This window comes from Orcinus orca, chromosome X (assembly GCF_937001465.1).
Source record: "Orcinus orca chromosome X, mOrcOrc1.1, whole genome shotgun sequence".
Classification (NCBI taxonomy): domain Eukaryota; kingdom Metazoa; phylum Chordata; class Mammalia; order Artiodactyla; family Delphinidae; genus Orcinus; species Orcinus orca.
In genome coordinates, this window is record NC_064580.1 from 29,578,693 (window position 1) to 29,591,331 (window position 12,639).

Here is a 12,639-nt window from a genome sequence, read left to right on the forward strand (position 1 = left end):
GCAGTTTCAGCATTTCATGTAGAGTAGGAGAGGGTAAAGGAAACAATCAGAAGTAAGGAAATAGTGGTAGTTCACATCTTCTGATTAAAAATCAACTCTTTTTTGCATTCAACCATGCTTCTTCTTTTAGATGAATAATTGTGACTACCATTTTCTTCACTCTCAGGACAAACAAAACTGTATGTCATGGTTCCAGGAATATAGCTCTATCTTCCTCTTGGCTGGCATCTTTTTGTGCCTCACATTCTGGAAGAGTACATTTTCATACAACTGCTATAGCTAGACATCCATAGCTATGTGTAGCATCTTACAGGACCAGTTCCCATTATAGTGCATTTCAACTTGGAACATGTATTGGGCATCCCCAAATCAGAAGGTCCCGTAACAGGTTGGGAGTAAGATATGGACCCTGGCCCTGGCAAGCTTTGAGTCTAGGGGGTGAAACAGGCATATGAAAAGGTCATTTTAACATATAGCACTAGAGGGGTCACAAGAAGGGACATCATCTTGTGTGGCATCTTATGTAGTATTACTTAGCCTAGTCTGGAGTAAATGGTTCCTATCGTTGGGGCTGGTTTGAGGAAATAAGAAGCAAGAGTCAGGATGAAACTAAGATGATGCTCTAGTGCACTGATTTACAAAATGTGGGCCCTGAACTAGCAACATCAGCATCGCCTGGGAACTCATTAGATATTAAGATTCTCAGGCACTGCCCCAGGCCTACTGAATCAAAAACTCTGGTGGGGACCAGTAATCTGCCTTTTAACAAGGCCTCCAGATGATTCTGATACGTGCTAAGGTATGAGAACCGCTGTTCTTGGTCAAGGGTTCTCAAACTTTAAGGCTTATCAACAACGACCTGGAGAGCTTGTAAAGGATTCCTGGGCCCACCTGCAGAGTTTCTGATTCAGCAAGTTTGGGGAGCGTCCTCCAAGTCTGCATTTCTAACAAGTCCTCAAGTGATGCTGCTGTTTCATGCACTGCACTATGAGTATCACTGCTCTAAGTGTTCTCTGGCCACTTAGCATGCCTCTAGAATTAACATTCTTACATTCTTCAAAACATTTATTGACTTATTGTTGACTTATATGACAAATTAGCTTTAAGAACCTTAAATGGATAGTTATCTTTTCGGAACATCTGAAGATGGTATGTAAGGTTTCTATTATTCACCAAAAATAGTTTCTAAACTGAAATTTGAGTTTATGACCAAGGTCATTTGACTCTAATACATAAAAAGAAGTAGGACATTGCAACTGTTAACACTGAAATGGAAATTAGGAGACTCATCACTAGTCCTTATTTTGCAACTGAAAGCAAGTTGCTTAACCTTTCTGGACCTCAATTAACCTGTAACCATGAACAGGTCTGGAGTCTAGTTTCCTTAGATAAAAGGAGCAAAGTTTTATTTTACTGGGCAGTGCCAATGGAAAAAAAAAATATTATTACTGAGTCCAACATCCCAAGTATTTTAGGATCAATTTATCATATAGAAAATAAAAAATTAGCTCTTAGACACATTAATCATCTAATTAGATCCTCTGCATAAGTTAAAATGTTTTAGTTTACAACTTCCAGATTATAGTTTGGGAATCAAAGTTAAAATAAATATCTAAAACAAAAATAGCTTACGCATTAATCTCATAAAATGGCAAAAAGACAGGCCTTATCTAACTTCCTTCCAAGGACGTGACATAAATTAACATCATTCAGGCAGCAGACATTAAAAAAAGGGAAAAAAGCACAATTAAGCTGAAAAATAGAAAACAAAATAATTATGCAGGTACATAATTGTCTAGGTCATTTATTCCACCATTTAGTAAGCATGTGGGACATAGAGAGAAAAAGCAAACTTAAGACTGTCTGCTTACCTAGAAGAAGATAAAGAGACTTGGTGAATTTAGATATTTCGAGACATCTCTCTACTTCCCTTGAGGTCAAAGATACTCATTTATTAACACCATAGCTGAAAAACATTATCCTTATTGAGATAGCATTTACTTAAAAAACACTTCAATTTGCCATTGTTTTCACCTGGCTGATACAAAAATGTAAATGAACACTTTTGTGAAAAGTCTCTTTAAATAACTGCTATATGATTAGTAACTAATCTCCTCGATAAATCCCAATTTACTATATAATAGATCTAGTTTTAACCTATTCTGAGTTCCATACTCTGATAATTACCTATATGTAAGATATTATCACTGAACTGCAGGGATAATTTACTATTAGAAATAATTACCTTGTGACCCAAGGTCATCAAGGACTTTTGTATATCTTAGTGTAAGGAGGACAATTTATGCAGTAAATATTACAAATGTAGAAATTGTATCACTATTAAGGAATCAACTAAATGTACCTTAGATAATTAAGAAATTATAGTGTGGTACAAAGCTGAATTTTAAATCCCTTAATAGTTTTGAACAAATGATGATATCCTAATGGGTAAAATTAGAATATTAAAGATTATTAGAATGTTCACTTGTTTATTATTAAAAACAATTCCATGAAGAAGTAGATGGAATTCTTAAATGCTACTGAAAAATAAAATTTTAGTTATCACAATTAATTGAACTCTATTACTCTTTCAACAAATATTTATTGATTATTTATTGTATGCATGGTACTATACATGGAATCTAAGTAAAATATAAAAAATCTGATAACAGGATTCCTTTGTTGTGATTGGTGATGAGAAAAATATATGTGTGTGACATTGAGGCATAGAGCAAAAAAGGAATGTAATGTACTGGATGAAGTGGAAAGATTTCGGGGAAGCTACACAAAAAACTGGTGGGAGAAAAATATTTTATACCACAAGAAGGGGTTTGTGTTTTACTATGGGGACAACTGGAGTTATGGGGATCTCAAGTCTGGAGGGTCAGCATAAAAGCAATTTTAGATATATTAATTTAAGGCAGATTGATCAGAAAGGGGGGTGGGCAAGTCTGGCCCCAGGGAGGTATATGGCTTAGAGTATGGTGCTGGCAGTTAGAATGACTGGAAAATGATGACACTTGCCCAATAATATAGTGTAACAATAATAATAAATAAGGAGAAAGGAAAGAGAAACTGATATAAATGGAGAAGTCAGGTGGTAAATTCTGTTTTGAAGAGGAAGATGAAAAGGCAATTTTTTGTTACATTTGGTAAGCTTGAGAGAATGCTCACTATGGAATTTTTTTTCACCAATAGTCCATGAGCACCATCTCTACTTTCTCCACCAACCATCACCTTCACTATCATCAACACCTCAGTCACCACCACCACTTCCACCACTGCCTCTGCCTCTATCACATCCACATAAGCAAACAAGAACAACAGCTACTGCATTTACTGAATTCTAACTACCTTACAGGCAACTGTATTAAATGCTTCTTACTTAATCCTCAGTGTTCAATAAAGTGAGGATACTGAATCTGAGGCACAGATATTAGGTAATTTGCCTGGGATCATAAGCTAGTAATTAAAACAGGCAGATTTCAAACCTGAGTAATTCTGATTCCAAAGACCATGATTTTTCCAATATTTGCTACTTCTTTAGCCACACAGTCAATGAGTTATAATAACTAAAATACGTGTGCAATGTCTGAGTAACTAGGTGTGGGTAATTGGAGGCAACAAATGTTTGCATTTGATGAAAATAAAAATTGAAGCACTGCCTGGATGCAGATCATAGATTTAGAGACATAAAAGTGAAATTTGAGGGAGTCAGATATAGAGCTATGAAATTTGGGAGTCACTCATTTAGAGCCAGACTTGAATCAATGAGAGGAGATAATTCAGATAAAGAAGTCAGAAGGGCAAAAAAGATTTGAATTTATAAAATAGTACCATAGGACTTAGGCAAAAGGAAGAAAGCAAGTCAGATAAAGAGTAGTAGGAGTAGAACCAGTAGTGTGTCAAAGAAGCTGAAAAAAGGGATCATTTTTTAAAAATCAGCACCCAATAGATTGCCAAGACTACAGTCTTGACAGTTAAACACTAGCAGTTCTCACCTGGGACAACAGAGAATCACTAGCCACCATGATGTTTTCAGTCATGTTTGCATGACGCCTCTGGAACCATTATAGTATTTTAACCAAATTCCATCCTGCAGACAATGATCACTTACTGGATTTAATTGCTCCTAAATGTTTTCTCATTTCCTCTCTTTGTTCAGTCTAAACTTATCAATCTAGAGTCTTGCACAGAGTGTCCATGTTACCCTACTGTCCAAATCAGGATACATCTGAGAGTGAAAGTTGGTGCTTTATATAATTATGCTGGGACAAAAGGTGTAATTTGGGATGATTCAGGCAAACCAAGACATAAGATCACCTTTGTCATTTATCTACAAAAGAAACATGTTCCTACACGGTCCAGGTTCTGTAGTCAGGTTACCTCAGCTGAAATCCTGGCTCAGGCACTCTGAAGCTGTGTGTAATAGTAATAATAGCCATACCTATTTGGGAGGGTTAGTGGGAAGAATAAATGAGCTATGCAGACAAAGCACTTAATCTAGTGCTGAGTGCATAATAAAATCCTCAATAAGTGTTAGCTTTTATTTAAGTAATATATTCTTTATGTTACCAATTGAACATGCTTCCAAGCACTTACAAAAACTGCTGAGAGCATATGATACAAACAGAATTTAGGAGACAAAATATTTCACCACTAGTCACACTTTCTTGAAAACAAAAAAGTACTCAGAACACATTTTTCCTAACCAAATACATTCTCCAAACAGGAGCCAAGAATAAGCTTTTGAAGACAGAGAATGATAGGAATCAAGTTGCTCTGTTAATATCTGTATTAGAAGGGTCCCAAACATATTAGGGGGTAGATCAACTAGGTCTCCATATTGCTCTGCTTGGAAACTTGTTGGAGAGCTGTTAGGTTGTTGCAAAGGATCCATAAATCCATGTGCCCACTAGGCATTGTCTGTAGACATATATTTAACAAGGCATCAAATTAATCGCCATGCTCTTAGGATTAATAAAAAGCAAATTCATTAAGAGCTTTACTGATTTATTTTTGCTGTCACATTCTTTCTCCATCAATGAATGTTAAAATTTCAACCACTATAATGAGTAGAGTTCTTGGAAGTTTCTGCCCCAAATAGAATGCCAATATTCAAAGATTCTGAGAACCATTTGACTGGAACAAGGCTCAGTAAACTTTTCTTGTAAATGGCCAGATAGTAAATATTTGGGGGTTTGTAGGTCATATAGTCTCTGTGACAACTACCCAACCCTGCCTTTCTGATGTGAAAGCAACCAAGGATGATGCATAGATGAATGAGTCTGACTTTGTTTTGATAAAACCTTATTTGTGCACACTGACCTTTGAATTTCAGAAATTTTCACATGTCATGAAATATTCTTCTTTTGATTATTTTCAACCACTTAAAAATGTAAAAAACAGTTCTCAGCTCATGAGCCCTACAAAAACTGGCAGCAGGCTGGATTGAGCCTGCAGGCTTCAGTTTGCTGAGCCCTGAATGAGAGGGTTCACTCAGCCAAGGAGCTCCAACCGTGGAGAAAAGCCCCGTGGTCTACAGTGGAATTATGAAAGTAGGTTAAAAGTCACGGATTAACAGGGAAGTATTGAAAGTCCCAAATGATGTACTTGAAAACTTTTCTAGGTGTTTCTTCCTTTGCCTAAAACATCTGACACGCTATTTTTGGGTATATGTTCTTCTCATGCTTCCCTACCCTTGTATACACTAATTCTAATGTCAAATGTTCCATGTGCTCCCAAACACATGCTGCTTAGAAACATTAAGGCAGGTTTTAATGTTCTTTCTTAATCTTAGAATTATAATAATTGGCATGAAAAGGAAATTGTACCAGTTTTATGATTTTCATGCTAGCTTTTGCATTTATGAAATTTTATTCCCATCAGTTTAATATATCTACTGATTTACATAATACCTAACTTATCTACAATGTCTAGTTGAGAATACCCATGAAAAGCTCAGTTAAAAATTCTAACACCTACAAGATAAGACTTTATAAATATCAAAGAACAGGAAATCTGTTCTGTAATTACTCCTGATATAGGACACACAGATTGAGACATTATGTTCTCGTAAACTAACAGAATGGATCGTGTCTATTATAGGTGTACTTCTTCTTCATGAAAATGTCCTTTCCATTACTGGAAAAAGGCATTTAATGCAAAAGTAGGCACTGAACAGCAGGCTCTTGATAAGAAAAAAGGAAACTTTCAGGATAAAGGCATCCATCACTTGTGGTTTCTTCTTTCAATCCAGAAAATAGTATTTCCATTAAGCATTCTGTTTTTGTTGGGATAGGGATTGCTTGGGGGAAATTTTAAAATTTACTTCATAATTTGTCTCACTAACTTAACTGACATTATAGGCACCCGAGGCTTTTGGAAATATTGTTTAGGTAAAAACACTGCCATCAAAATAGCTGTAAATGAGTTTTCCTGCTTAACAATTACTCTTCGTTTGAGGATAAAGCCATGAGCAAAAGCTTCTCACCTTTTCCTAATTTCGGAATCCACAATAATCTGCCTCTTCTTTTGGGGAGGTGGTGGTGGGAGTTCCTCTTGGGCATGCTTTATGAGGATTTGTTCCCTCGTGGTCACCATAGTTACCGTTTCCATTACAGTTGTCTGTGTTAGTGATGGCTGAGTGGTGGTGACAGCCTGTGAAATCTGCAAGAAGTATCGAAACAGAGGTCACACACTGCTTGAAAGACTTCAGCAAAGACTGCTTGGAGTGGTGAAGGAAAATAATGAGAAACTGTTCCTGTTTGTTGGTAAATTGACCTTCAGATCAAAATAGCACCATATTGAACCCAAATCAAATTGTTTTATCTGACTTAAGTTATGTTGACTGAAACCACAAAGGACAGTAATCTCAAAACCAAAAGTAAACTAGCGCCTCTTCAATTTATTGGTCAAGCTATGGGAAATAAGTGGGGCAAAGGAGGAAAACTTAGGGTGTCATTCTGTCATTTAATTAGACATGCTGTTTAAAGTGTTTACAACACTAATGTAAATTTTGCTCAGGTATGCCAGCACTAATTCCATTGCCTGGAACATTGTATATGTTTATTAAATAGTGCACTGAATGCATCTTTGGTTTTCATAAATATAATTATAGTCTATAAATTTTTAGACAAAATTCTTTGAACTGTGTAATAAATGACTTTTTAATCAAATAAGTGATATGCCCTTTAAAAGTACAATAAAAGATTAATATAAAATGCCTATTAGCCCAGAAATACATTTAAGCTGAATATTATTCGAATGTTAAAAAGCACGCTACACTTGTTTGATTTAAATTAGTCAATCTGTTAAAATATTTGAGTATCCAAAGTTAGCATTCAATTCTTCTTGGTTTAGAATCACACTAACTTTGTGTTCAGACTTTACAAAGATTTTTTTTTAGACATAGATCATCACTCTTTGAAATGATACGATTTGTGACCCAAGTCGTGAGAGGCCATTCCCTCAGTACACAGGCATTACCAGACAGACAAGTCACAAAACGGTGAGACATCCTCTTGCCTTAACCACCAATTCTGTCTCACAGTCCTCCAGTTATTAAGACTAAAAAGTTACCTCTTGTGATGTTAATCATTACTCTTCCAGTAAGCCAAATTTTTCGGAAGATCTATTTCCATGGAGACCAAAACAGGCCTGCTTTGGATCCACTTATACATACTAAATATACACATAGTCAAGGATCTGGTTGGGACCAAGATTAGATTTACTGATTTTCCTGAATTTGCCAAGGGATAAGAAAGAGGTTTGAGGGAACCTCCCTGCCTCACACATGATGACCGATTCCCTCAATGGGAAGAAAGCAGGGAAGCCTCATGATCTTCTGATTTCAGCTTCCAAATAGGAATTGACATGTAGTAATGAAATCCTTTGTCATGGTGTCTTATGTAAAAATTGCTTTTGACAAATACATTTTGAAGGTGCTACCCTTTGTGCAAGCCACATCTTTACATATGCCAAGGCCTTAGGGACTTCCATTTAGGTAGCCTAAATAGTTAAAAAAAAAAAAAGACATTAAGAGATATCAAGTTTCTACATGTGTCAAGCACAGGTTTTATCTTCTCTAAGATCTCCATAGATTCATTATTCAGAATCAAGCACTGAGCTTCAAACTATAATTATATAGTCCATCGACAAGTTATGCCAAAATGAAAGCAGAATGTAACATAGTTTTTAAAAATGCTTAAGATATAACCTCAAACCTAACTGAACTCAACACAAAATGACAATTACATGATAAAATTAATTCTACCTTTAACCAAAAGGAACACAGAGTTTTTAAGTAGGATTCCAAGAGCATTTAATTTTTTCAGAGTAACATTTTTTTTAACCATGGGCAAATTGTTTTTGCATACAATCAGGGCTTGAAGAAAATATTGTTCAGGTGGAAAATTTCTGCTTTTATATGTGCAGGCACCAGAATGCAGAGATTCTGAAAATACAAAGCTATTTTTTTGCAGTTATATCTAATGTTATGGAATATTTGTGCTACTGAATATTTGGCTGTGAAATTAATTTCTAAAATGTTATAATATCTTCTAACTGATACTTATTATGAAATTGGATAGATGTGCCCATGGAAGGTAAAGAGAAATGGCAACATTATATACTATGAAAAGACATTTAAGAATATAGCAAACCTTATAAAAAAGAAAAAATAATATTTTTAATAAAATAATAGCAGTCTGTAATTGTTCTATACTATAATCATCACTATACTGTATTTGAAACTACTTCATTTCCTTTGGGATACAGAAAAAAGAAAACATCTGTGCATTGACCCTGTAAATATAGGGTATAATTCATTATATATAACAAATTAATAATTACTTTCAAAACCTACTCCAGAATAAAAAACAATTGGTCATGTACTAAATTTCCCCATCACTTTTAGTTATTGACTGTAAACAATTATATGTTAGAATCATTAAAAATATAGACAGGAAGGGATTATGGAGGTCACTGAGTATAACCTCCTCCTTACTACAGGATTCACTACTTCCATAAGCAGACAACTCCTTCCTGAGTATGGCATCAAATTTTCCCATTGGCAAAGATCTTTACACCTAGTGGAAGCCTGCATTATTATGACTTCATTCATATAAAATTTGTTTTGGGAATTCCCTGGCGGTCCAGCGGTTAGGACTCTGTGCTTCCACTGCAGGGAGCATGGGTTCAATCCCTTGTCTGGGAACTAAGATCTCACAAGCTGTGCTGCGTGGCCTGAATCAATCAATAAATAAAATTTGTTTTGAACCCTGAAACAACAAAGAGTAAGGTGAGTATTGTTTCCACCTGACAGTCTTAAAGGTCTGAAGCTTGATAATCATGACTCTAATAAATCTCATTTCCAAGCTCTATAATACCAGGTACTTGCTAGAACTAGATTTAATCGGGTGCTCCAAAACCTAGATTTTCTGACTTTGGACATCATATTCAATTAAAGCAATCTAAAACTGCATAAGTTATTCAGCAGCTGAATCATAATGTTTCAATAAAATTCTAACATCTATTCGATATGTGTCACTACAGGACACCCAGAAACAAATACAATGGAATCTCTATTTTTAGAGATCTCACAGTATAGTAGTGAAGGTGACAACCACACAAATAATAGTGAGACAAGGTGAGTTCCATATGAAAAATACAAGTATGGAAAATAACTGCATGTAAATGTCTTCAAGAAAACAAAATAGATTTGTTTTTAAATACTAGCCCCTTCATCTATCAGTTAACTAGCCAGTAAAAATGGAAAATAATTATTTGTCTTTAGGTTTGGAAGCTAGTTCCCCTTACAGTGATTAAAAGTGGAGGTCTCTGAGCCAGGCTCCACAGTTCTCAAACAACAGGTCCACAGTTCACATCCTGTAATATTTCAGGAAGACTGGTTACTCTCTCAGAGCTTTGATTTCTTTTCTTCATATGTAAAACAGTAACGATAATACATCTCTCACAAGGGTGTTGCAAACAAGGCCTGCTTCATGGGTGTGCAACTTATGTAGTCACCCAGGTCCCCTCACTCAAAAGGATCTCATTCTTGGTTTCATGCTCTGCTGTCACCCTCTTGAAATTCTTAATAATTTTTGTAAAGAATCCCTGCATATTCATTCTGCACTGAGCCTCGCAAAATATGTACCCCATCCTGGAAGCAAGAATTGAATTACATAATGTTTGAACACAATAAGTACTCTCTTGCTACATATTAGTAATAACCACTAAAAAGTCCAGAGAAAATTCAGGAATTTTTCTAAACCGAACCTTCTTTACTTATAAAGTGATATAGGTTAATTTCCAAAATTTACATTTTTCCCATTGTGAGAAAACCTGGAAGAGCATTTGCCCAGTATCTTGATAGTTCTAGGGTGAACGTCTCCTTGCATTAAGGTTGTATAATTTGGGTAGGTCTAGAAAAAACATACTATTTTCAAACAATGAAAATCTTTCTTACCATTTTCTCTTCCATTTGTTTAAAAATGCACATTTTGAAAAGGAGCTACATGTACATTCAAGCATATTTAAAGAATGTAAAAGAGCATATAACGAAAGGAAACATTTCTTTTCCAGCACTGTGTCCAGTTTCTCACGGGCAACTAGTTGTATTTACCACCTGTTCTTATATTTTATTTTTTACTTCATTTTTTATTTTATTTTATTTTTTTGCAGTACGTGGGCCTCTCACTGTTGTGGCCTCTCCCGTTGCGCAGGCTCAGCGGCCATGGCTCACGGGCCCAGCTGCTCCGCGGCATGTGGGATCTTCCCGGACCGGGGCACGAACCCGTGTCCCCTGCATCGGCAGGCGGACTCTCAAGCACTGCACCACCAGGGAAGCCCTGTTCTTATATTTTAAATTAACTTTGTGCTGTTATCTTTCTTTCAGTTTGGCCCATATTCTTAACTGCACCACTTAATTATTTAAATAGTCTTGACTTTGTAAGTTTTGACGTTAGATATTTCTACTGGTATTGTGAGATACTATTTGAACATTTAAAAAAAAACTTACTAAAAGAGATTCAAATTATAAAAAATTAGTTACCTAATTTATCTTATTATCATTATTATTAAAATACTTATACTTGTAATAATAGCTACCAGTCATGGAGCTCTCTCCACATTCCAGGCATTATGCTAGGTGCTTTGCATCCCTTATCTTATTTAAAATACTCAAAATAGTATCTGCAGTAAAAGCTTAGTAAGTGGTGGCTATCATTACCTCACAATGGCCCTACGAATAAGTACTAAGTTTATTCCCATTTTATAGATGAGAGGTAAAAATTTCAGGCAGGTTGACAAGTGTTGATTGAAGTTTCTCGTTGTGTTCTTTATTACATACAGAACTTTAGAGTGATCACTGATTTTTAATGGGCATAGAGGGGTTGCAGTTCTACAGTTTAAAACATACGGCATAATCATAGCAACAGTTTTAGCTGATTAACTCATATCCAGGCTTAAAACTATCTCCAGAGGCATGGTAGCACAAGGCACAAATATGCGATGATGGTGTGAGGATTCACAATTCTAAGCAACAGAAAGGATTTATATGTTGAACTTTATGAGAAACCTGGGGTAAAAGATCAGGTGCTCACAAAGGAAGCTGGGTTATTAATCAAAAGGCTAAAAAATGTTCTATCTCATGAACAAATGCCAAGGAATTAACACAGCTAGGTGTAGCATACAAGGAGTGCCCAAGTTCATGAGAGTGGCTTGGTAACTAAACTGTAATATCAATTACTGCCCTGTTTTGATACTGATATTAAGGCAATATAACTTATTGAATATATACTGATATTAGAATCATAAGCACAGAGTCAATATTCAAAAGATATCATAAAAGAAGTCATTCTCCTATTTGAAATGTAATATTATATGATGGTTAAGAAGGTTTATTCCGTAAAACTCTCTCTTTAATTTTATGTATTTTGTCCCACTTCAAATTCTCTTTGGTACACGTTGTCAGAATAAAGAGATACATGTTGGCTTCAGGATACATACTAAACACAGAATTTGAGCAACTGTGTGAATTAGCCGCATCTGCAAAAATTCAAGAAGCAATGAAATTTATTTTTTCTGATCCACCTGACCTTCCTCTACACACCATCTGGCAGGAAGTAATGGAACACTTTCTTTAACTAGGGATGCAGATTATTAAGCATACAGAAAAAACTTGGATTTTTCTTGCTGTGTTATTTCATTTATTGTCAACAAACAATAGATTTATCATATAGATGCTGAGTATTTTATCTTAATAGTATTTTAATTACATACTCATGATGAGTGAAATGTAACTATTTCAGAAGCCAGTCTTCTTCTAATAGGAACAGAATTTCATTTTTATTATCATCTTCCAGCTGACTCTGAGATTTATACAATGGAGATAGTTGGAATCTCTTCACTAATTACTCCAGAGTTTTATATAAAATTTCAAGAAAAGAGAAACACATCATAAACATTTAGAACTGGAAAGACACTACAGAGATCTTCCTAGACCAAATTTTTCATTTTATAAATAAGGAATGAGTGGTTCCAACAGTTAATTCAGCTCTTGTCTCTTAAATTTTCAGTGCCTACAACATTTTATGTTGTTGTCAATAAATGAATTTACAACATAAAACCAATTGC

At 35.3% G+C, this 12,639-nt stretch overlaps 1 protein-coding gene across 1 annotated transcript in view; it reads right to left on the reverse strand.

Moving 5' to 3' along the window:
• The window catches only part of DMD (dystrophin), a 2,251,544-nt gene that overhangs the window by 1,454,380 nt on the left and 784,525 nt on the right, over nucleotides 1-12,639 (reverse strand). The window contains exon 17 of the mRNA XM_049704774.1: nucleotides 6,494-6,669. Within this exon, the coding sequence (XP_049560731.1) occupies nucleotides 6,494-6,669 (176 nt within the window). The remainder of the gene's footprint in view (nucleotides 1-6,493; nucleotides 6,670-12,639) is intronic.